The 26,392-nt window shown below is 40.4% G+C and overlaps 1 protein-coding gene across 1 annotated transcript; it reads left to right on the top strand.

The window, feature by feature from the left end:
- The first annotated feature begins 382 nt into the window (after positions 1–382).
- Positions 383–25,346, top strand: CHRNA1 (cholinergic receptor nicotinic alpha 1 subunit). The gene is made up of 9 exons (XM_036746594.1): positions 383–425; positions 7,610–7,755; positions 7,886–7,930; positions 8,808–8,917; positions 10,789–10,984; positions 11,846–12,083; positions 21,865–22,088; positions 24,629–24,868; positions 25,215–25,346. The coding sequence occupies exons 1-9, from the start codon at positions 383–385 to the stop codon at positions 25,344–25,346; spliced, it is 1,374 nt and encodes a 457-aa protein (XP_036602489.1).
- The last annotated feature ends 1,046 nt before the right edge of the window (positions 25,347–26,392 follow it).

Genomic DNA, 26,392 nt, shown 5'->3' with positions numbered 1-26,392 from the left:
GCCAGGAATTTACAAAAGGATTCATTTATTTTAGAGGTTGCTAAATAGCTGGCTTCCCAGTGCTCTTAAAACAAGATTCAATTTACAAAATTGAGGGTAGACTGAACTTTTCAGGGCCGGGGAGTGGGGGGGGGGAAGGAGGGGAATGGCTTTTTTGTTCACAGCGGGGGATACCTGCACAGACTGAGCAAGTCTGCACACATGGGGCAGCCAGAGGTCTCAGCTGTTACTGTTGGGAACAGGTGGCATAAATCAATACCTCTGCAGACTCACTTCCTAAGCCCTCTAGGAAGAAGCAGCAAAGCCAACTGGAACCCAGAAGGTCCTTTGGTCTCTGCCTCCTAAAGGCTGACAGACAGACCCTGGAGAGAGCACCCAGCCCATGGAGACCACTCCTGCCCTCCTGCTTCTCTGTCTCTGCTCAGGTAAGTGTAGGAGGATAGTTTTCCCTTTGGGCTGAATTGTTGCTGATGGGGAAGTCTTAGGGAGATCTAGACCAGTGTCTCTTTTGCTCTAACAAAATATAGAATTTTCAATTCTCCAAGCCAGAAGCTAGCCCCATTCACTTGACCAGTTTCTAGCTAAACAATGATTGTCTCTGTTACTTAATTAAAGAAGAAGTGGAATGGTTCAAGATTAAAGATTAAAACATGTGGAATCCTGTCTCTCCTTGAACAATCTCCTCGCATGACTCCACTTTATCCCTTTGATTTTTTATTTTCCTGATTACCGATATTTATTAGCTAAACCTCAATCCAATTGAATGACCTCTTCAAATACTTGAGTCTTTTAGGCTCTTGTATATTTGTATTTCCCTAAACAATATACTTTTTAACAAGTCTATTTACTCTTGGGGAATTGGGATAATGTGGAGAGATTGATTGACAGACACATGTGCTTGAGAGATCTATTAATAATTCTAATTAAACTTTCCCTATAAAGATGAAATACCTTGCAATACTAATGCTCTACCTAGTAAATAACACCCTTCCCCCCCCCAAAAAAACTGTATTCTACCTACTTTTCCAGGATATTAAATGCATCAAGGATTTAAGTTTGAATTGAAACTATAAAACCTTGTATAGCCCTTGACCCATATTCAGCTCTGGAATGTATCACAACATAGCAGCTGAAACAGTATCCTAAATCCTGAACTTCCGGTCAAGGGAAACAGGAGATGTTTGTTGAGTACTTAATATAAAATTTACTGTAGATGTCATCTTATCTATAGGCCTATAGTACCTCATTTTGTCAATAGCAAAAGACAGAGCTGGGGGAGGTGGCCCGAACTAAGATGAGTGAGACCCTGGGAGGTCCAAAATTGATCCAGCTAAATCTGGGCCATGTGGGGTACGTTTTTGCTCTTTGTTCAATATAGCTCCCTGCTTTGGGAAGGAAAAAGCTCTCTATATCTCTAGAATCCTGAGGGCATGTCCTAAATTCTATGGCCAGGTATAAAAAATGCTGAAGTATACGAAAAATATTTAGAGATGCTGGCAGAATCAAATTTGGCTAGAAGAGAATTCACATGGGTAGTGCTTAAGCAAAAATAATCTATACTTAGCTTTGGAATGTGGTCAAAGGGATACTCCAATTCAGATAAATACAGAGTCAGGAACATATCCAGTCTATACAGCTCAATTCAATTTGATTAAACAAGCATTTATTAAGTACCTACTCTGAGCCAGGCATTGTGCTAGGATAAGAGGTATGAGGACAAAATCAAGACAGTCCCTGTCAAATCAACAAGCATTTATTAAGCACCTACTGTGTGCCAAGCATCATGCTAAATTCCTCAAGAAATTTACATTCCATGGTCACAGATAAAAAGAAAAATAAATAAAAAGATATTTCAGGGGATTGTCACACTAACAACTGAGGGAATTAAGAAAGATCTCTTGTAGGAAATGATCTTTGAGTTAGTTGATCCTTGAAGAAAGATGAGGATCCCAAAAGGCGGAAGTGAGAAGAAATGGCATTCCTGTCAGAGGGGACAGTGTGGACAATGGTGGGGAGGCAGGAGATGGAATGTTGTGTTGTGAAACAGGAAGTAGGGTAGTATGGCTGGAATGGAACATGGCAGGGAGTGGGGCAAGAGGAGGGTAGAGGGCAGTAATATGTAATCAACCTGAAGAGATAGACTGGTGGTAGATCGTCAAACAAGGGTGTCAGAAAAACAGTCAAAGACATTCACTCAAGTACATAGTGACCTATCAACAGTAAATGATGCTTTTTCCCTTAATCACTCCTTATATTATTATTATAGGCTGCATATTAGATGCCAGGGTGGTTCAGTAGGAACATTTGCTCAGATTCATGGCTGCATGCCCCACTCTAGAAGCCTTCATAGGCAAAATCCCAGCCCATATTCAGGAAAGCTTGTTCTTGTGTTGTTATAATACATGATATCATAACATATCATATGAGGATATTGATCTTGTTCTATTTATATAACACCTTTGATTTCAGTAACTTCAGAGTGCCGTATTTTATCTTTGTCTGATTTTGGAGGGGGTGACCTTATTATTTCAAGAAAAGGCAAATGAGGAACTGGTATTGGAAACAGAATCTTTAAGTCTTGGCCCCTTTCCTGGTCTTCTAGCCTGCCATGTAGATAGAAGTCCCCCAGAGTCATCTACCCTACTTACCCAGCCAGGAACAGTACTGCTTATAAATAGACTTTCTAAGTCATAGATTTGTCACCGGAAAGTCCTGGAAAGGTCACCTAGTCCTACCCACTCATTTCACACATGAAAAACTGAGGCCCAGAGCACTTAACTGTTTGCTACCACATATCCAGTCTGTTGTCCAGTCTTATCATTTCTACCTTCACAAAAATCTCCTGTACAGAGCCCCTTCTCTGGAATCACATAGCTGCCACCCTGGTGCAGGACCTCATCATCCCATGCCTGCACTTTTCCAATAGGCTTTAAATTGGTCTCTCTGCTTCAAGTCTTTCCCCACTTCAATCCAACTTCCACTCAGCTACCAAAGTGAATTTCCTAAAATGCAGGACTTATTACGTCACCTTCCCCCAATCCTTACCCAGTGGCTCCTTTTGAGGATAAAATATACAATCCTCTGTTGAACATTTAAAGCCCTTCTCTACCTGCTTCCTTCCTTCTTTTCCAGTTTTCTTACATTTAACTCCTTTCTATGTACTCTGTGATCCAACCACCCTGGCCTATTTGCTCTCCCTCATACGGGGCACCCATATCCCAAATCTGTTATTTTTCACTGACTATCCTCCATGACTAGAATGTTCTTCCTTCTTTCCTCTACCTCTCAGTTTCCCTGGCTTCCTTAAAGACTCAGCTCAAATTCCACCATCTGCAGAAGCCTTTCCTTTCCTCTCCCCAACTCTAGTGCCTTTCCTTTCTGAATTTACCTTACATCTACACTGTATCTACCTCATACATACACAATCATTTGTATGTTCTCTCCCCTATTAGAATGTGAGAATCTTGAGGGTAGAGATAATATTTTTGCCCTTCTTTGTATCCCCATCACTTAACACAGGGCCTGGTACATGGTAAGCACTCAATAAATGCTTCTCCACACTACTTACTCAGTTAGGAACAATTCTATTTATAAACAGATGTTGCCATATGTTATAGATTTGTAGCTGCAAAGACTGACCAACTGACTGCAATGATGAGCAGTAGCAACAAAGATTTTTAGAAATCCAACCTCCCCTGCTGAAAAGAATGGGGAGAATTTTAATACTTCTAATTAGCGTCTATGCAAGTGTGGGCTCTTCAGAAATTCACATCTGGAATACTGGCCAAGAAAGAACAGGATGTGCCTGCAGTTTGTTAGGGAAGAAATTTTAAGAGGGGAAGAGGGGGACGTGAAGATTTTTACAGGACTATTCTTTACCCTGATTCTGGAGTTCTTTTCTTCTCCTTGGTGGGGAGTGAAGTTGGTCTCTACATTTTCTGTGACACAGTGAAGATCCTCTGCTTCCTACCATATGCTTCCGCCCCCCATTTATTAAAGATAAGCAGTCACTTAAAAAAAACCCATGCAGCCCGGAAGCAACAGCAGAGCTTTAATGGCCTCTTCAAATACCACTCCTGGCAACCCACAGAGCTGGCACACATGCTTACCAGGCTTTGCCAGTCCTGTCCCATGGCCTGAAGAGCCAGTAAACTAAGGAGAAAGGGTGCATTGCCTCATTCTTTCAGTTCTGAGAAGAGCTGTAAAAAGTGCGGACTGTGGAAGCCCTCAATAAACTCTCCTTCAAAGTCCCATTGAAATGAGGCAGTTGGATGAGTGGAACATGCAGACCTCTTCAGATTTCACTGTGGGAGGCACTTCTCATATCCCTAGAGCCTTAGCGATTATCATGCTTATGAACAAAGATGAAGACACAGGCTTAACGCTAGGGAATTGTGCCCAAACACAGAATTTTTGCCTTTTTCTGAGAATAGAACAAGTGCCAGTTTTTACTTTGTATAAAAATAGAGAGGCACTCAGAACTGGCCTAAGAGGAAGCAGGACAATGGATGAAGTATTGGACCTGGAGTCAGGAAGACCTGAGTTCCAATCCAGCTTCAGACACTATGTGACCTAGGCAAGTCACTTAACTTCCATTTGCCTCAGTTTCCTTATCTGTAAAATGGGAATCATAATAGCACCTGCCTCGCAGGGTTGTTGTGAGGCTCAAATGAGATAACCTTTGTAATGGTACTTAACATAGTGCCTAGTACACAGTAAGTGCTGTATAAATGTTAGCTATTATTGTACCCAAAAAGCAGTGCACCACTGTCCTTAGTTACATAGCAAAACAAACCAGCAAGGAGGAGTGGATACCACTTCCATCCACAAGAGCCTCACTCCTTTCCTTAGAGCAGGGTTGCTAGCCCCGTGGGAAAGGACAGTTTACATGCATGCAACTAGCTCAGCTCTCCATGTTCTGAAGAAGCAATGGTTTGAGTCAGTGCAAGGATAAGGGGAGCAGAACAAGCTGCAAAGGACAGTAAGCTGAAGGGAAAAGTCAAGGCTCAAAAAGCAAGAGAGTCAAGTTCAAAGATAATTTCAACATGTTTGAGAAAGCAGATGTCTGTCCCAGCTGATGCAGTCATTCTCTGTCCTGATGCAAATAACCTTTCAAAGGCCTGTTGAGTGCCCACATTCAGTCTTCTCAATTAGAAGGACATCTGTTTCTGCAGATAGACCAAGACCTTGGTAAATAAGATATGCCCATTTCGCTTCTATTAATAACAAAAATAACAATTGAAATTTATATAGTGCTTTAAGGTTTACAAAGCACTTTACTTACATTATATCAGCCGAGCAATTTTTATCTCCATTTTACAGATGAGGATACACTGACCAGATTGTACCTGTGATCCTGAACAGTAGAGTCTTTTTCTGGACTAAACAAGATGAAAGCTATAAGACTAATTATACTCTTATAAGGTCTTTTGTCATCATTTATGCTTCAAAAAGGAGTTCTGGGCCCCATGCCAATAAGGCACATATGTATTAGCTTTCATTATAATGACTAACACTGGAATGCCTTCTATTAATGGAATTTTGCTTTCTGTGACAGAACAACCTCTAGCAGATTCCTATTCTGGTGCCTTTCCACAGCCCTGAAATGATTCTGGGACCTTATAGACTCTTCCAGTGGAGCACATGCTCTGATAGTTCCTACCATGCTGGAAAGGCTTTAGATCTGCATCTCGCAACATAAAAATGTCCCATCTGTGGACTAGCCTAGTGGAAATAGATTCTCTTTACTGAGAAGTTGGTGGCTTCATGATGAAATCGTTCTGTCGGAGCTTCTCTGACAACATGGTGGTTTACATTGGTAGAAGTATGACCTATGATGAAATCGCAGAGTCCTCAAAGGGTGAAATGACAGAAGAATTAACAGTGAGGCAATATTCAGGCTTTCACAATCTCTTAAGAGTTTCCTTCTCCCCCCTCCTACTCATCTCACATCTCTCAGTTGCCTTCCTTCACCATCTCCTCCTTCACCCTGGTCCTATATGAAGAGGTAGCCCTTCTACAGACAAGAAGACAAACCCTTCTCCAAGTCCATGTGATCCCATTACATCCCATCTTCTCCAGAAAATTGCCCCTTCTATTATCCCCTCTCTCATTGATCTTCAATCTCTCCTTGTCCACTGCTGCCTCAGTGGACACTCAGATGTCTCCCATTCTTAAGAAATTCTCCCTTAATCTGCCCATCTCTGCTAGTTATGATCATATGCCTCTGTTTTGTGACTACATTCCTCGAGAAAGCCATCTAATATTGCTGCCTCTACTTCCTTTCCTCTCACTCTCTTAACTCTCTACAGTATGTCTTCTGACCTCATCATTTAATTGAAACTGCTCACTCCAAAGTTACCAATGATATCTTAATTGACAAATCGAATGGCCTTTTCTCAGTCCTCATCTTTCTTGACCTCTCTGCAGCTTTTGACACTGTCAATCATCCCATTCATCTTGATATTTTCTTCTCTCTAGGTTTTTGAGACATTGTTAGCTCCTGGTTGTCCTCCTATATGTCTGACCACTCCTCCTCCATCTCTTTTGCTGGATCTTTATCAAGATTGTACCTGCCTACCATGGGTATCCCCCAAGGACACCCTGGGCTCTCTCCTCTTCTCCCTCTATACTATTTCACTTGGTGATCTCTTCAACTCCCATACATTCAATGATCATCCCTATTCAGATGATTCTCAGATCTCCTTGCTTCTCTCCTGACCCACAGTTTTATTCTCCAACTGCCTATTAAATATCTCAAATTAGATGTCCTGTAGAGATCTTAAACTCAACACCTCCAAATCTAATTTACCTTTCCCCCCAAATGCTCCCCTCTTCCAAACTTCCCTATTATATTTTAGGGGACCATCATCTTCCCAGGCACCCCTGCTCACAACCCAAGTGTCATCCTAGACTCTGTTAATGCTAGTAACTTCCTTCACAATATATAGAATTATATTTAAATATTATATTTTATTCATAAAACTCTCATTTTTAAAAATGACCTACAAAATGACACTTTCTTTAACAATATTTAATAACATAAATATAGTTTTATGTGCATGTGTATATATTTATATTTATAGTTAGTAAGTAGTTATTTGCATGTTTCCTCCCCCATTAGAGTGTGAGCTCCTTGAAGGCAGGGATGGGTTTTGTCCTCGTTGTTGTTGTTTTGTTTTGCCATTCTCTGTATCCCCAGGGCTTAGCACAAGGTTTGGCACACAGTGAGCACTTAATAAATGCTTTTTAATTTGACTGACTTAATTAGCGGATAATGAGACCGACTTTCATTTTTGGTCCTAGCAATCAGTATTATTATTGTTTATCAACATCCTGCATATTGGGAAGCCGGTTCTGTTTGACTCTCTTATTAAGGAGTGTCACCTGCCCAAATGACAAGTGTTAAATTCCTGCACAACTTTCTGTTGCCTGGGAAGAAACTATCCCAGCAGCTGTGTTCAGAGAGTTTAAGGCGGTAAATAGCCTCATTATGGATCACTTCAGCAAGACTGCTAGTGTGCCATTCCATTAGTCAGTTACACATCAATTACCCATGTCGGTACAGTGGTCAGAAGGAATCTGACAGTATGTCTTTTGCTTTCTGCAGCTGGTCTCGTCCTGGGCTCTGAACATGAAACCCGTCTGGTCGCAAAATTATTTGAAAACTACAACAGTGTGGTGAGGCCAGTGGAAGACCACCGGCAAGCAGTGGAGGTCACTGTGGGTCTGCAGCTTATTCAGCTCATCAACGTGGTATGAGGCCTCGATAACAGGAGCGCTTACACATGCTTTGAACACATCCTCAGAACTGGTTCATGACTTCTTCTTCCCCTTTACCCTGCCCATTTCCTCTCCCAATATAATGGCTGTTCTTTTTTTTTAGGATGAAGTAAATCAAATTGTAACCACCAATGTTCGTCTGAAGCAGGTAATCCAGAAAGAATTTGTGTTATTCAGTCCAGCAAATTCACCTGGGCCCAAAGAAAGTCAATTTGGTGAAAAGGATCAGTTGTAAGAAAAATAGGAATTTGAGCCCATAGTTTTATGTTAACTATTTAACACCAGGTGATGAGTTTTTCCACTCATCTCTATATAGATACAGTAAGTAGCCTTGGAGCTACTGTTTCTTCTCTGGACCAATACTTCAAATTGTAACTATTCTTCAAGGCTGTAAAGGTGAGTTCATTTTTTCAATGTGAGATTTAATTGCTGAGTTGGATAACTCTTATTGATACTCTTGTGATGTCATATTTTAGGTTTCTAAGAATCTTTTGATTTCTAGCCCAGAAATATTAAGTTCCTCTCTGGCCTTTTTTGGGAGTGACAACTCCCCACCTCTAAGTTAGGCTACATTAAGTGAAATTATCCTGGGTCAATAATAGACCATATTATAGAGTCTCCTGGGAAGGAGATTCCCTGTCCTCTCTCAAGTGAACAATTTGGGTTTTCCAAAGGACCCTTATTTATAGGAAATATCTTCCTTTTTCAAACCCATACTTTTATGTTATCATATGTTATTTAAATTCACTGGTTGTTGATAGTGGGTTTGTCTTCAGGACCTGCCATGTCTTCAACGGCATGAATAATCACCCAATATTCTTTTCATAATATTGTTTGCTTGAAGAGAAAATTCAGTTGATAGCCATTCTAGGTTCTTAAAGTGAAAACTGAATTCTTATTCAAACTCTTTCTTACAGAAGCACAGTATCTGAATGAAAAGTGGCCATCCATAGCTCTTGTCAACATTAGATTCATTTGTACTACTGTAAGCAGTGTTTCAACTGGCTAAATTTCTTCTTCTTTAGCAATGGATAGATTACCATTTAAAATGGAATCCAGAAGATTATGGTGGCTTGAAAAAAATTCATGTTTCATCTGAAAATATCTGGCGCCCAGACCTTGTTCTCTATAACAAGTAAGCAAAATGGACAGACCAGAGATTGTTCTGTGGAATCACAAAACAAAGCCAAAATGCAAAGTCTGCATTTGGCTTTGCACCTGCTAGACTGCTCGGCAATGTTAACATTAAATAAATCTTAAAAAGAAAGGATGGAGTTACCATGCTGGTTGCCATATGGTACATCGTGTTATGAATAGTAACCCTGATTGGAGCCAAATTAAATCAGGGTTGGAGGGTGGGGGACATTTAATCCCTGAGAGCTACTGACGAGTATATGGCAAATATCCAAGGAACCCAAGCTCTATATATTTGCGTTCCTTGGAATTAAATGTCCTTTCTACCAGATAGGCCTGAACCAGGGTTGCTATTCATCACAGTCTACACATCATCCCAAGACACTTAGTGCTGTTGCTTGCAAAGGATGCCTGAGTTAAGCATGCATCCTGCTCCAAACGATGGACTTCGTGTTGTGAAATGATAATGTGATTCCAGACATTCAGATATAATGACACATTCATTATCATACGCCCTTCATTCGTCACAAGATGCTCATTTCAGAGAGCATCCCTTATAGTCTGGAGCATTCAATGTCGGGCTCAAGGATGTAGAGTCTGCCATTATACTACAAAGAGCCAGGGAAGGGTAGGCTGTGTCATGCCTCCCAGGGAAAGCAGTAAGTGCTATTGAATGAAAAGATGTCCTTTGAAGCAGCCATTCCCCAATTCTAACTTTCTACCGTGTATTTACTTATTATCCCTGGATTCCAAGCTCAGCCAAATTACCTAATCATTTGTGTAACCTTTGGGGACAAATATGCTGACATAGCAGGAGTATCTTAGGCAAAGTTCTTTTTTCAGTAATAGTCAGAAAGATGCAATTAAAATCCCATGGTGCTTTTGACAAGCTCTATAAACTAACTCAGGGAAAACACAGAGAGGAGGAAATACTGATGTTTATTTACTCAAGGAAAGAGAAATTAAGTTTATCCAATACCTCTCCACATATTGCTTCAGGTGGGTAAAGAAATGAGCTACATTTAGTGGTCACTAACATTTCCAAGAACAAATAAGAGTGAGAGGGCTGTAAAGGAAATATCAGGATCTTTTGACTTGTGAACATGGAATTTGGGAGGTAGACAAAAGTATATCATTAAGTAATTCTTATTCAGGATAACAACTGCAACAATGATAGCTAACATTTATACAGTGCTTGAGATTTTCAGAGTGATATATGTATGTATACTTATATATAAAATACATTTAATGCTCATAACCACCCCACGAAATAGGTACTGTAATTATCTTCATCTTACAGATGAGGACATTGAGACTGACAGAAATTAAGTGACTTGCCCAAGGTTACACAACACTAAGTGTCTAAAGCAGGATTTGTACTCAAGTCTTCTTGACGCCAGGTCCAAAACTATCTCTTGAGCCACTTCATGCATAGTTCTTCTATTCTAATTCATATGACTTCAGAAAGGTGTCCAACAAAGAGATTCAAGAACAGCAAACTTTTCAAGAATCCATTCTTGGCATGCATTTTATCTTAAAAGCTCCCGAGCTTGATGAAATCACATCATTTCACAACATGCAATCCATCATTTTGAACACAATGGATATTTAACTCGGGCTTCCTTTGCAAACTAAAATTTCTTGTCTGTGTAGAATGGGCAAAGGAGAGTCCAGAGGTAAATGCTAATGAGCATAATGGGGGTGGCGGTGGGAAATGACCAAAATCTCTAAAGCGTAGGGTGAAGAAAAGGGCCACAGACTGAACAAACTAGTTGACTATCTCTGCCATTCACACATTGAAACTTAATTTTTAAGAAAGAATCATTTGTTAATTTCTAACCATTTTTCCTTTTTCCCCCTTCTCATTTCTAGTGCCAATGGTGACTTTGCCATTGTCAAGTTCACCAAAGTTCTCTTGGACTACACTGGACACATCACATGGACACCTCCAGCCATCTTTAAAAGCTACTGTGAAATCATAGTCACCCATTTTCCCTTTGATGAACAGAACTGCAGCATGAAACTGGGCACATGGACCTATGACGGCTCAGTGGTTGTCATTAATCCAGTAAGCAGTGGTTGGAACTGGCAAGATCAAAAGCAGGGGCTGAGGAAACAATACACCATGTTTACTTTAGCTAGGGTCAAGGGGAAAACACCAGACTCTTTCACGAAATAGCCATCTCTTCCCTGTCCTCTATCCCATCCCACCCCACCCGTGCCCACATCAGCTCTGACTTATTGTAAAGCCTTGATACAGGAACCTGGAGGTGTTCTCATCAGCCTCTCTGCCTAACTCTCTGGATCAGAGAACTCTGTTCTTGTCTCCAGCTACAGAAATCAGTGGCTGAACGGTCATTAGATCGTCCTCATCACTTATTCCTCCAGCAATGGAGGAATATTCCCACAAACAACACTCAGAGTAGATCTCTAAGATCACAAGGGCTGAAGGCCATCCAAGCTCAGCAAGTGCCTTGGATTACTTTTATTTAATGTCCAAATAGAGCATGCAGGTTGGGCTCCACTGGTTATGTCTACACTGACCCAATATAACGCAAAATTGACAAACCCCAGAGAAAGCTTTGTCGGTTAGTTTATAACCTTGCTCCATCATGACTGTTGTTAAAAATAATGGGACTGATTTTGCATGACAGCCCAGTTTCACAGGGTGGTTACCAAGAAAGATCTTAAATTATTGTATGAAACATGAGCTGCCATTATGAGAAGGCTGAAGCCCAGAGAAATTGAGTTACTTGCCTTAGGTTCCATAGCTAGTAAGTGGCAGAGCCTGGAGCGAAACATAGGAATAGTTAGCCAAGCCAATGCTTCTTCTACTGGGCCACGCAGCCTCACCACGGGCTGGGACGTCCTGCCTTTATTCATAGTTGTTTTGTTGAGAAGATTTCATATTTCCTTTGCACTTTCCCAGGAAAGTGACCGACCTGACCTGAGCAACTTCATGGAGAGTGGAGAATGGGTGATTAAGGAATCAAGGGGCTGGAAACACCGGGTTATTTATGCCTGTTGCCCTGACACTCCTTACCTGGATATCACTTACCATTTTGTTATGCAACGTCTGCCTCTCTACTTCATTGTAAATGTCATTATTCCCTGCCTACTCTTCTCCTTCCTCACCGGCCTGGTATTCTACCTGCCTACAGATTCAGGTAGGTACATCTGCTGAGTTTATTTCTGAGTATGCTAATTGGTCTCCTGCTGGTATTTCGGGGGAGAGTGACCAAGAGTCATTAACTGTGCTATATGCCAAAGAATGTTGTTCCCTACCTTCCAGTGCTAACAAAGAAAGATAGGTAGATAGACACAAAATTTTCATTCCCTCAAAAAGCGTTAAAGCTTATTACAACTAAGACAGCATTGTTAAGGACAGACATTAAGAAGATGCAGACAAATGGCATGCTTATCAAATATGGAAAAGACAGGAAGCTGAGAGGGATGGCTAATGAGTTAGATGACAGAATTGGTATCCAAATAGATCTTGACAGGCTGGGACAATGTGCTGAATCTAATATGCCAAAACTTAATAGGGATAAATAGAAAATATAGCATTTGGTTCAAAGTCAATAGTCTAAGTACAAGATGGAGAAAGACATGGCTAAAACAATTCATGTGAATAGGACCCATGAGCTTTAATGAACAGCAAGTTTATATGTCAATGGTGTTACAAGATAGTAAAAAAAAAAACAAACTAATTTGATCCTAGCCTGACAAAACAAGCAAAGAATCTAGAATGAAGAAGGCAGTCCTGTATTCTGCCCTGGTCAGGTGAAAAGAGTATTAGTATCTCAAGTCACTAAATTCTAGAAAGGACATCACTGACTCAGTCAGTACTCTTACATCCTCCTCCCAGCTATGTCCCTGCTCTGGGTCACCTGCCTTCTCTCCCACCTGTTTTCCTTCCTTCTTCTACCTTGTCTTCTCTCAGTCTACCTCCTTCACTCTTCTTCACACTGCTCACAGCAGTCCAGTGAGTGACAGGAAGAGGTGAAATGAAGAGAGTTGGAAGCAGAGACTGTATAGGACAGAGAAAGAAAGTCTCACACTTGAAAAAAAAAAATTAGTCTTTTTAAAGTGATTTTTTCATTCTTCTCTTCTCATCCCAGGCTACTCAGTTGTATCTGTCACCAAACTATCCCATTGCTCAGCTCCTCTGAAAAGTCTCTCTAAAAATGCCCTGACTCGTCCACAGCTCCATTGTCTCACCACACACCCTGGAAAGGAGCCCTGATGAATCTATTTGCAGTAGCTAACATTCTTGCCCTTTATATGTGAGACAAATAAACCCACATATTCCCTAGCTGCCAGTTCTTTCAGGAATCAAGCCAGAAATATATTCCACAGGGTAGCAGCACCCCTTAGGGTAGAAAATGTGTGTGTGTGTGTGTGTGTGTGTGTGTGTGTGTGTGTACCAGACTGCTCACCACTTATCAACAATTTATAACAGACAAGGAAAGATAAACATTTTTAAAAGGTAGTTTTATGAAAATAAAACTTCAGAGAAAAGACACTAAATTACCTGTATGTATATGTATACATATATATATGTATACACACATATTCACACACACATTTCAATAAAATATATGTGTGTATGTACACATATTTGTGTGTGTATATATGTCAAATATAGAATTCCCTATAGAAATAATGTTGTAACATGGATTTATATTCCTAAATGAAGGCCTCATACCCAGTTTTCCCCCCCAAAATCAGAAATGCCATATTTAATCAATGATTTTAATCTATATGCATTCTTCATGGCATTGAGATTGTGTGTGTGTGTGTGTGTGTGTGCGCGCACGCGTGTGTGTAAAACATCAGTTTAACAACAACCAATCACTTTAAGGCTTACAAAGCTTTTTCCTCACAACAAGCCTGTGAGGTCAGAGTTCAAATATTACTACACATGAGGAAACAGAGGTTATATATACTCCAGGAGTACTAGTACTACTATCTGTAAAAATAATACTTACATTTATATAGGACTTAAAATTAAGTCCTACTTAATTTAAGAACTACTGGAGTATTACTTTGTTTAATAATAATAATTTACAATTACATAGAGGACTTAAATGAAGTCCTACTTAATTTGAATACTATTGACTGCAATAAAAATAATAATTTACATTTATATAGGAATTAAAATTACTTAAGTAGTACTGGAGGAATAATAACAATAACATATTTATATAGAACTTAAAATTAAGTCCTACTTAATTTAAGTACTATTATCTGCAATAATAATAATAACTTACATTTATATAGGACTTAAAATTACTCAAGTACTACTGGAGGAATAATAACAATAACACATTATATAGAACTTAAAAATTAAGTCCTGCTTAATTTAAGAACTACTGGAGTATTACTTTCTTTAATAATAATAATTTACATTTACATATAGGAAAATACCTTACATTTATATAGGATTTAAAATTACTTAAGTACTGCTGGAGGAATAATAACAATAATACATTTATATAGAACTTAAATATAGAATGCATTTAATATAGTTTTTATAGAACTTAAATATAGAAGTTAAATTTTTATAGAACTTAAATCTCACTGTACTTAATATGAGTACTGCTGTCTATAGTAATAACTTACATTTATATAGGGCTCACATTACATTATCTCATAAGCCTCACAACAAACCTGATGAGGTCATTTCTGCAGTGATATGGTCTCCGTTTTACAGTTGAGTAAAGTGGGGCTCAGAGAAGTGAAGGCACTTGCCATAGTCGCACAGCTGTTCATATCATAAGGAGGATTTGAACTCAATACACATTTCTTATTCTACTTATTCGAGATGCCTGCCTAATTTAAACTGCAAAAAGCCAGAAGATAAAAGCACACTTCCACTGAAGTCATGGAATTAAACAGATTTCTTTGAGCAGATTTTGACAAGCATCTTCAAAGAGAATTTTAGAGTCGTTTCTGGGTGCCTGGTGCTTGCGTGCTTTGCCTCCCTCCTCTCGCTGCCAGTGTCCCTGTGGCAAAGACAGGCGTTCCGTGTTGTATTTTTAAAAAGTAGAAGGTGACATAGTATGTACATCCTGTTTACAAGTAAGTGAAAACATATGTGCGTACATTAACAAAGTCTGGAAGAGAATTGGCAGGACAGGCGGTGCAGGATCATCTAGAGCCTGCTATGGGACCATCACGTCTTATGGGTGATGTTGTATGAATGTCACAGGAATATTGAGCTCGTGGTCAGTACTAACTTACCTCACTCAAGCCAAGGCCTGGGGGGCTGGGAGGAAGGGGCAGGGGTGGTACAAGTCTCCCCTCGACCAGGCAGTTCAGTTCCCTGAGTCGCCTATCATATCATATTGTTCCAACTATAGTTGTATCTCAGATGAGTGAGCCCCTTCCCTTCCCTTCCCTGACCTGTCCTGGCAGTCTCTGGACCCTCTTTTTGAAGAAGACCTTTCAAGATGATAGGGCATCCTGTCTTGTGGAAGTGGGGACCTTCTCTCTTCAAGAAGCATGCCTTAGGGTCCTGCCAACCCCACCAACTTTCTGAACACTCCAGAGCCAGTAGGAACGCAAGGAGAGAAAAATGTCAAGAACTTGACTGAAAACATGAGGTGGAAATTTCCAAGAATGTGGGCTAGGGTTTCAACATAAAGCACTAGTTAACAATTAAAGGCAATTGAATTAGAGGCAAGCCAGACACTTGAGAGAGATAATAACAATAACTCTGTGTGTGTGTGTGTGTGTGTGTGTGTGTGTGTGTGTCCCAGTATATGAGCTCAACTAGAAGAAGCTGGGTGGCTCAGTGGATAGAGTGCTGGGCCTGGAGTCAGTAAGACCCATCCTCCTGGGTTCAGATCTGGCTTCAGACACTTCCTAGCTGTGTGACCCTGGCCACATCACTTAACCTTGTTTGCCTCAGTTTCTTCATCTGTCAAATGAGCTGGAGAAGAAAATGTGACCACAAATGGAATCACAGAAAGTCAGACACAACTGAAAAACAGCTGACCAACAGTAATACATCTGTTAGCTGCAAATGCCCATAGAAGCAGGGGAATAAAATGTTTGTTTCTAAGGAAGTAAGCAGGTCAAAGAAGAAGGCAGAAAGGGTGGTTGTCATATATGTTATTAATTATCCGTACTTTACAGATGGGGAAATTGAGGCAGGCAGAGTCTTGTCACAGAGCCATTAAGTATCTAAGGCAAGATTTCAACTGAGGTCTCACTGAGTCCAAATTCAATGCTCTAACTACTGGGCAATCTCACCCTATCAGGCCTTAGTCAGGATATTCTTCCCATTAAACATCAACAGATAAAAGCGCTCCCAAAGCCTATATTCAAAGCCTTTCTAGCATCACAGGAATTATCAGAACTTACATTCCACCCCAGGATAACCTCCAGTCATCATGAGGCATTATACTGAGGCTTTAATGGAAGCAACATTCATTATGCTTCACTGAAGTAAAATTGCTTATTTATAGATATGTTTATATTATATACGTAGAGACATCTATGTATGTATACATGCACATATATGAGGCAGCTAGGTAGCACAGTAGATAGAGAACTGGACCTGGAGTCAGAAAGACCTGAGTTCAAATCCTCCCTTAGTCCTTTATTAGCTGTGTGCCCCTAAGAAAGTCACTTACACTGTCTGAGGTTTTTTTTTTTCCTTATCTGTAAAATGGGGACAATTACGACAACTAGCGTTTCTATAGTGCTGTCAGGTTTTCAAGGTGCTTTACAAATGTCCTTATAATCCCTCCTGGGAGGTATTACATTATCTATCCATGCGCCACCTAGAGGCCTCTAATATTAGAACTTGCCTCACAGAGTTATTGCTAGGATCAAACAAGGTAATTATGAAAAACACATTGCAAACATCAAAGAGCCACATAAATGCTGTATGTTGCTATCATTTCCAATAGATAGATGTGGTGTTGTCTCTGGCCGTACCACCCTTAATGTGCCCAAATTCATTTGCACTCATAAGAAAAGCAGAGTCAGGTCCAGTTAGTACTTAAACGGGAGACCACCTGGGAATCCTGGATGCTGTAGGCTTAAAAGAGAGGCAATATCCTTAGGGACTAAAGAGCTAGTCTTGGTGTCAAGAATACCCGGGTTCAAATCCCACTTCTGCTCCATATTGGCCCAGTGACCTTGGACACTTGGACTGAGGGCATTTACATCAATGCCCCCAGAAAACTCTTAGACTATTATTGTCATTCAACCTTCTCAAAGAGGACCAATGACATCATGAGAGTATAAAACAGTTACCAATCTGTACTGGTAGAGGGGAGTTTCTTCACTGGGACTTCTCTACAACAATGAAATTACAAGTCTGACCTAAATATATTTTGTGGGAGGTCAAATTGGTAGTGTTTCTGCTATGCTCAAGATTGGAATCTGTTTTCTCAGAATTGGCTAGGCAACATGTTCATTTGTATACTGCCTGTCTTAAGTATCAGAAGGAATGAGAAAAGGAGTTGTGCTTGGGGAACTCCCAGTATGGGAACTCCTCCCACCAACACTGCTGGCAATCAGTCTACAACTTGGTAGAAAAGCACTAGAGTGTCACCTGAGGTGAAGTGATTTGTATTGATAACATAATTAGCATGGGGAGGATTCAAAGTCGGGTCTCTCTGACTCCAAGCCCACCGATCTATCCAGTACACCAGATTGCCTCTATCATAATTAATAGTATGGTATGCATTAAGTATAACGCGATCATAACCACATAATGACCATAAGTACAAGGGTGTAAATTGTAGAACACCACCAGGGCAGGTCATTGGGAGTCAAGAAGAGACTAGATTTATTTCTCCATCTGTGCACCTCCTGCAAGGAGGGCAGGCTAGGAAAAAATGTTGCGGACAAAGTAAATTAGGTAAACTCCTTTCCCAAACTGGCACTCACATAGACCTCATTTCATGAAGGCATGAAAAAAAAACACCTCGTTCCACAATTCCCTTGTTGCCTTATGTCTTTGAAAGCTCTACACGGGTGCATTTGTAGTTCGTGGGATCAGCCAAGCAAAAGTGTCACTCAAAGCTTAAAGCTGGGAGGCTGAGTACTGTGCTTATCAGCAACTTGTCATTAAAAAGCTTTCCCTGGCATTATCCAGGAACAGCAGTATATGAGCTCAGGTAATTACTATAGGCACACATCTGCTACCTGCAAAAGCCCCTAGAAACAGGGGAATAAAATGTTTCTAAGGAAGCAAGCAGGTCAAAGAAAAAGGCAGGAAGGGTGGTTGTCTAATTAATTGTATGCCGGTGAAGGGCACCAGACAGGGAAGAGAAGAAAGCAAAGAGTTGGCAAAAAACACGAAGATCCCAAGGAGCCCAGGGGGAAGGTCCTCACCAACTGGTGGACAATCATCTTTCTGATCAGCCATTAAGCATGAGTATCCCCCAGTGCACTATCCTGGGCCCTCTTTTCCTCTGTCTTTTGGCTACTCATCAGTATTCATGGTTTCAATGATCATTTCTGTGCCTGTGACTCCCTCATCTATACATCCAGCCCTAAATTTCCTCAATTAGAAAAACATTTATTAAGTACCTACTATGTGAAAGACACCGCGCTGTGTGCTGAAGATACAGGGTGTTCCTAAAGTCTGAACACACAGGCAAAAATGCATATTTTCAAGAAATGAAATGAATGAAATTTTCAACAATGTTTTGTTTAATTGGAATATTAACAAATACTGTCTTCAATATGATTTCCATCATTTGTGATGCAAAGGTTGATGCGCTTTGCAAGATTCATGCGAACTCGATGCAATAACTCCACATTGCCATCAATTTTAGCACATTCACTCTTTATGCGTTCAATCAAGTGTGTTGCATCTGTGATTTTCATCGAGTACACCTTCTCCTTTAGCAAACCCCAGAAAAAGAAGTCAAGGGAGCTAAGGTCTGTTAATATTCCAATTAAATAAATAAAAAGTTGCAAATTTTTGCCTATGTGTCCAGACTTTAGGAACACTCTGTAGAAAGACACAAATGAAACAGCGCCTGTCCTCAAGGGGCTTACCTTCTACTAACCTCCCCAGACCTAAGTTTCCCCACCTGTAAAATGACAGGGTTGCACTGGATGGCCTCTGAGGGCCATGCTAGCCCTAGATCCTATGATCTTTTGAACCTATGATACTGTAAGGTTACAGTATGTATCCTCCTCCCAATCCCACATTAACCACTGATGATTGGATACCTCCATTTGAGTGTCCCCAGCTTCTCAAACTCAACCTACTCACAACTAAACTCATTATTTTCCTTCCCCTGCCCAAACCCACTTCTCTTCCAAACTTTTCCATTTCTGTTAAGAGTGGCCATCATCTTTTCAGTCATTCATATTCATAATCTCAGCATCATCCTTGATTTTTTTTCTCTTCCTCACCTTTACATTCAGTCAAATACCTTCCAAACATCTCTCAAATTAAGCTTTACTCCAATGGATGCCTAGTTCAGGCCTTTTTCCTCTCTCACCTAGACTGCTGCAGCCTCCTCCTTGGCTTCACTGCTTCCAGTCTCCCTCTTTTTCTATCCAATATGTGGAGACAAAGCTGCTAAGTTAATATTCCAAAGACGCAGCTCTGACTATGCCATTACCTTGTTCAAAAATCTCGAGTAGCTCTCTATTCCTTCCAGAAAAAAAAGCCCAAACCCCTCAGCTTGATATTTAAAGAGCTCCATAACCTAGCAGCCACCTTCCTTTCTAGATTTGTTAACTATGCTTCTCCTTCACATGCTCTATATTTCCACCAAATTATTGGAGTTACTAGCTGTTCCCCAGACTTGACACTCTATTTGCCATCTCTGTCTTCACAGACTGTCCCCCATGGCTAGAATGTACTCCCTCCTGACTTTGGAATCTCTAGCTTCCTTGAAGGTTCAGCTTGAAAGCCTTTCCTGATTTCCCTGACAACTAATACTCTCTTCCTGTAAAGATATGCATTTACTTATCTGTGCTTATGACATGTTCTCCCCACCATCCCAGCAAGATATAAGTTCCTTGATGGCGGGGACTTATATTTTTGGGGGTTTTATCCCCAAATGCCAGCACAATGCCTGAGCTGCAGTAGACACTTAATAAATGTTTAAATAGAATTGATTGTCTCTAGGATACTGTAGTCTCTTCATTTCTCTAGGTGGCAAAGTGGATAGCACACTGGGCCTGAAGTCAGGAAGATCTAAATTCAGATCCTGCCTCAGATACTTCCTAGCTCAGTGACCCTGGACTAGTCACTTAACCTCTGTTTGCATCAGTTTCTCCACTTGCAAGATTGGGATAATAACAGCACCTACCTCACAGGGTGGCTTTGAGGATCAAATATTTGTAACTTATAAGATAATATTTGTAAAGTGCTTAGCACAGTGTCTGGCACATAGTAGGGGCTATATTAATGCTTGTATCCTTCCCCTTCCCCTGAAATTTCATTTCTTCCCCAGCCTCCTTGTTGATATCACCAACTCAAGACAATGAAAGAAAACTGTATGCTTAGGAATGGCAGTGTATGGGATTTTAAAAAGAGAAGAGGAAACATATGGGATGAGAAAGGGAAAAAACCTTTTTTAACCTATGAAAAACTCAAGATACATGAAGTTATGGGAAGATAAAACTCTACAAGGTAGAAGAGAACTTTTTAAATAAGTTTCTTTTTGAAAGTCATTAAAAAGGTCAAAAGACCTCCACTTGTCCGCTATGTAATTGTAGGAATACTTTTCATGGAGGCATCAGACTCAATAGATGATGAGATCCTGTCCACCTCTCAAATCAGGTCACTCTTTGATATCAGAAGCTCTACTAGAAAACAAAGGGTATTTATTTCAGGGGTAGGAGAGGAGGAGGCCTTCTTGGCCCAGCCAAATCATCATTTTGTCAAGTGGAGTGCTCCCTGATTAGAAGAGTTGTGTATGATACTAACTCACAATTAGGCAGGACTTTTCATAAAACACTAAATAGATTATTATCCATATTTCACAAATGGGGAAATTGAGGCTCAGAGAAGCTAAGTAATTTGCCCATGGTCACAGTAAATGTCCAGTTCTCTTTGTACCTGTTTTATTCTAAATGTCCAGTTCCTGACTCCAAGTCCTACTCCTCTAGATCTGCTCTTCCTGTCCATCTGTGGGATGGAAGAAATAGAATCATCATGACTGTTTGGTTTAAAAGGCCTAATACCAGATTTGTTCTACATACATGCCATAATTTGTGCATGCACACACACACACACGCATACACACACACACACACACACACACACACACACACACACTCCCTCCCCTGCCTTTGCAGAGGATAAAACTGTTTTCCTAGATGAAATTGGCACACTAGCAAACTTTGCAGTATCTTGTTGGTAGTTGAGGGAAAGTTCTGAAAAGGAGACTAGGGATCAATGATGTTTACAAAATTTTCCTCGGAAGGCCAGAACTTCAATGTATACCACTTACTGTAGCCATTTGTCAAAATTAGCAGATGCAATCATCCTTTTATATTATACTGTGTTATGGAAATGCTTATTTTATTCCATAAATTAAATTTTTAAAAAATGAGCAGGTTAATTCACCTAAAATTCACCCAGGGGTGGGGAACCTACAGCCTTGAGGCCACATGTGACCCTCTAGGTCCTCAAGTGTGGCCCTTTGACTGAATCCAAACTTCACAGAACAAATCTCCTTAAAAAAAGGATTTGTTCTGTAAAACTTGGACTCAGTCAAAAGGATACACCCAAGGACCTAAAAGGCTACGTGTGGCCTGGAGGCCACAGGTTCCCCACCCCTGGCCTAAAGCTAATAATTTGGTGAATTGACCTAGACTCAACAGTTTCACCAAGTTTTTCACTGCATGTGATGAATCAGCAGAGCATCTGTAAAATCCCACCCTGAGTCAACTCCTTCATAGGCTTATTACTTAACCTTCTGGGTCGGTGTCTCTTTTGTTTTTTTCTTTCAGGAGAAAAGATGACTCTCAGTATTTCCGTCTTACTTTCTTTGACTGTGTTCCTCTTGGTTATTGTGGAGCTGATTCCCTCCACCTCCAGCGCAGTACCCTTAATAGGCAAATACATGTTGTTCACCATGGTCTTTGTCATCGCATCAATCATCATCACAGTGATAGTCATCAACACTCACCACCGCTCTCCAAGTACTCATGTCATGCCTGAATGGGTGAGGAAGGTGAGTGGGGCCATCTCCAAACACCTTGCGTTGCACATTCAAAGGGTACTCAGTCATGATGGACATCTGTAAGTCCATCATAATACATCAAAGCTGATACAATTCTGATATTAAGGAACCAAAAATTCTTTCTCAGTGAATCTTTGTGGGAAACTTCTTTCTTGACATGAATAAAACATGTAATATAGATCTCAGAGTGATAGAAAACATAAATTGAAAATCCCACCCCAAATACAATCTCAAAGAATCCTTCTGATCAGGGAGAATGATTAACATCCCTTCCCCTCCTACTCACAGGTTGTGAGATTTTTGAAATAACTTTTTACTTTCATCTGCTTTGTGGAAACCAATGCATTTCTGCTGGAGGGACCACCTATTGAGAGATGTAAATCAGGCCTGGGATTGAGGCTGGAAGTAGATGGAATCTCCCCATGAAAAGACAAGGCAGAGGTTTGTAGGGATCAGGATGGTGAAAAGAAGACAGGAGCCATCGGAGAATGGTTCCATAGTGGAGACTTCATAATGGGAGACAGTGAAAGATATAAAATAGGGGTACAGAAGGTTTGAAAGAAGTGGACCATTTTAACATGTAAATTTTTAATAGGTTTTCATTGATATCTTTTATTTCCGTATTGCCTAGATTTCCCCCTGTATCTCTTCCACTTCCCATGTCATGTAGATTTAACAAATGTAGAAGAGTCAAATGAAATCATCTATACAAAGTACTTTGACAGCCTTAAGGCACTACATGAAGGTCAGCTATTATTATCCTTGACATAGAATATTTACAGCACTAAGGGGGAAATCTTGGAGTGGTGGATAGATAGACTAATGGTGTCAAACTCAAAAACAGAAACAGAGGCCATTATACCATCCGCATGAGCTTCATATTGACTTAGAAAATCACAAGCTAACATTATCAATGTTTTATTGTATTTTTATTTATTTGTTAAATATTTCCCAACTACATTTTAATCTGGGCTGTAATCTGGAGTGTTGCAGGCTGCAGTGTTGCTGTGGGCAGTGTGTTTGATACCTCTGGTCTAGAGAATCAGACTTGGAGTTCAGAGGACCTAGATACAAGTCCCTTTCCTACCCCATGCTAGCTCTATAAGCAACTCTCCCAGAATATGAGGGAGCGGAACGGGGCTGCCCCACATTGGTAAAGATAGTTTTCTCACCCAAGAGTTCCCCAAACTGTTCACCACAGGTCCCATCCCTATCCATACGTGTTGGACCGGATCTGTGATTTTGCTGGTGCAAAAAACTTCCAATAAGGAAAAACTTTCTACTAGTGCTGGTCGCAACCTACTCTGCAGTTTGTCTTAGAGACTCACCAAGGGTGTTAAAAGATCACACAACCTGCTCAGCACCACCTTGCCAGGCTGCACCAGAGGAAAGACTTGAACCCAGATCTTCCTGGCTCCAAGGCTAACTCTCTAGCCACTCCTGCACAAGGCCTCTTTAAGTCTGTGTGCACTATATTTCAATAATAATAACAATAATAAAAACCTGACATTTATACAGTGCCCTAAGGTGTGCAAAGAGTTTTATATACCTTACCTCATTGGATTCTTCTACAATGTCTGTTGGGGCTGTATGACACCTTTTCTTCAAAAAGACCAAAGTACTTCTGGTGCCAAACCTTGCTGCTCATTTTAAAACGGAAATAAGAGAAAGAACAGAGAAAGGAATGAATAGAAAGTACCAAAGAATACATTGGGGAGAAGGTTCAAGGGACCAGGAAATAGCCTAAGCAAATCCAAGTCCCTGCAGGCTGCTTACAGTATCCTGGGGAGGGCCTTGAGAGTTTTTAGGATACCCTAGGGCATCACCACAGGCTAGACCTGCAGTCTAGACCAGTGATTCCTCCAAGACTTCATTGCTTCTACATCCACCCTTAACATTCCATTCAGTGACCCTGGGGACTCAGGAAATAGGAGCAGCTTCCCTTGCAGACGTATATATTCACATCACATTCAGGTGATATTTCATCTTGTGTGGAATTTGTGGGTAGTGTCTGTATCACCGATGCTTTTCCTGCATGGCCTCTTTTGTAGGGCCATTAGCTTACATAGCAACAAACTGGAGGTAGGATTTACATTGCTTTCTTTGTCTTAGAAACATCCATATTATACAAGATGGGGGAAATATAAATCAGTCTTTTAAATAAAGGAATTAAAGACGGTGCTAAAAATCTAAGCATCTCAGGGTATTCTGACAAAACCACACAGGAATCCAAATGAATGATATCTCTTTTTATGGCACACAAAGGGATTTTGTTGGAGTTGGAGTGCCAGGGTCTTAAAATACCCCTCAGAAGATCCATACAGCACTTTTTCTCAATAAAAGGAAATGGGAGAAACCCAGTGGAAGCCTGAGTTAGCAGGCCAACGTGCTGAACAGGTTCCCTCCAGTGGCAAACATACTATATTACAGAACATCACTGTTAACTGTGACATTCTGTTCATCCCCAGAGTCATTTCAGAGGGGTCATTTCTGATACAATCTTTTAAAGTAGAATATTTTTCTCTTTTTAGGTTTTCATTCACACAATCCCAAATGTCATGTTCTTTTCAACAATGAAACGACCATCCAGAGAAAAACAGGAAAAGAAGATTTTTACAGAAGACATTGACATTTCTGAGATTTCTGGTAAACCAGGACCGCAAACCATGGCCTTCCATTCTCCACTCATCAAACATCCTGATGTGAAGAGCGCCATCGAGGGAGTCAAATATATTGCAGAAACCATGAAATCAGAGCAAGACTCCAATAATGTAAGCGAAATAGTTTGAGAGTTTAAAAATGATTTAATTATACTTGCAGATGGATAGATTGGGCTTAGAAAGCAGGTTGCCTTTCAGGAACGGGGCCGAAGAAAATTTTCATCATGTTTTCACATTGTGTGAGCTCAGAAAGTAATCAATTGAAAATCATCCATTTGTAAACAAGGAATAGTGATTGTTGTCAGTCTATAATTTTGAGTGCTTTGAAGTTTCCAAACAAACACAAAAAAAGAGCTCGCAGAACATTAAATGATACCAAATCTCCCAAACCATTGATCGTAGGAAGAGTGATTCTTTTAAAGACATTCTATTCTAACACCTTCTTCCTCCATCGTAGGCTGCCGAGGAATGGAAGTTTGTGGCAATGGTCATGGATCACGTTCTCCTTGGGGTCTTCATGCTGGTGTGTATTATTGGAACCCTGGCTGTGTTTGCTGGCCGGCTCATTGAGTTAAATCAGCAAGGATGAATATGAAAGCTGATCTCCTCCAGCAAACAGGGAGGAGGAGATGGAAGAAGAGGAGAAGTGACCTAATTTCATACACTCTCATTTACCTAATATTTCATTTATCTTTACTTAACTCCCATTGTACCCAAACAGGAGAGTGAAATTTTTTCCCAATAAATGTACCTGGATCTCAAAAAGAAATTCACAATTCTAGCTGGCAAACTGAAGTTGTCTGCCAAAGATGGTCATTTAGAGTTTAAAATACACACACACACACACACACACCCCAAAGTTGGGGGACAGAAGAGGACTTCGCTTGTGACGTTAATCAAAAAGCCAGTCCCCAACTTTCTGTCAGGGTCCTCACTTTTGTGAACCAATATTTCTATAAACATTTGATTTACACAAGTGAATTTATGGTAGAAGCCTATGGAGAAAAACTTTCCTGCAAGGGTTCAAGAATAGTTATGGAAGACCAAAGCTAATTAAGTCCACAATTTTCCAACTCTCCCTTTTTTCCATCTTTCCCACCCTCATAGACTTGAACCTGAACCTAGAAGAAACCTTACTGTTGCTCTGGTTCTAAATTCCCCAAACTCTCCCACTATGCCACAATACACCACACTGCCTTGGATAGGTGAATTCAGTTCAACAAGCATTTATTAAAGTGCCTACTGAGAGCCAGTTGAGGCAGTATAGTAAAATAGAGATGTAGTCTTAGAGTCAGCACAACTCGGATTCAAATCCCATCTCTGACACATTCTGACTTTGTGACTTTGGGCAAGTCACTTAATTACTAAATGCCCCAGAGTCTTAAGAACTAATCTTTCTCTGCATTGGTAGAGGAGGTTTTTTGTTTTTTTGTTTTTTTTGTTTTGTTTTTTGTTTTTTTACCAGGAGTTCCTTATACCATTGAAATCACAGGTCTAGACCAACACAAAAAGTATCCAGCACTATATGAAGTGCTGGAAATACAAAGACAAAAATGAAAACAGTCTTTGCCTTCAAAAACCATCCATTTTACTGGTGGGACAGGGTGGGGTGGAATCTAATCTACCTAAATCATA

The sequence above is a fragment of the Trichosurus vulpecula genome, chromosome 2 (assembly GCF_011100635.1).
Source record: "Trichosurus vulpecula isolate mTriVul1 chromosome 2, mTriVul1.pri, whole genome shotgun sequence".
In the NCBI taxonomy this organism is placed as follows: Eukaryota; Metazoa; Chordata; class Mammalia; order Diprotodontia; family Phalangeridae; genus Trichosurus; species Trichosurus vulpecula.
The sequence above is the reverse complement of the archived record's forward strand: the minus strand, read 5'-3'. Positions and strand labels throughout refer to the sequence as shown.

Bases quoted from the DNA above. Each gene is read 5' to 3' on its own strand.
- CHRNA1 (XM_036746594.1), top strand. From the start codon at position 383: ATGGAGACCACTCCTGCCCTCCTGCTTCTCTGTCTCTGCTCAG. The intron at 10,985-11,845 runs GTAAGCAGTGGT...GCACTTTCCCAG, and splicing joins CAGTGGTTGTCATTAATCCA to GAAAGTGACCGACCTGACCT. The intron at 24,869-25,214 runs GTAAGCGAAATA...CCTCCATCGTAG, and splicing joins CAGAGCAAGACTCCAATAAT to GCTGCCGAGGAATGGAAGTT.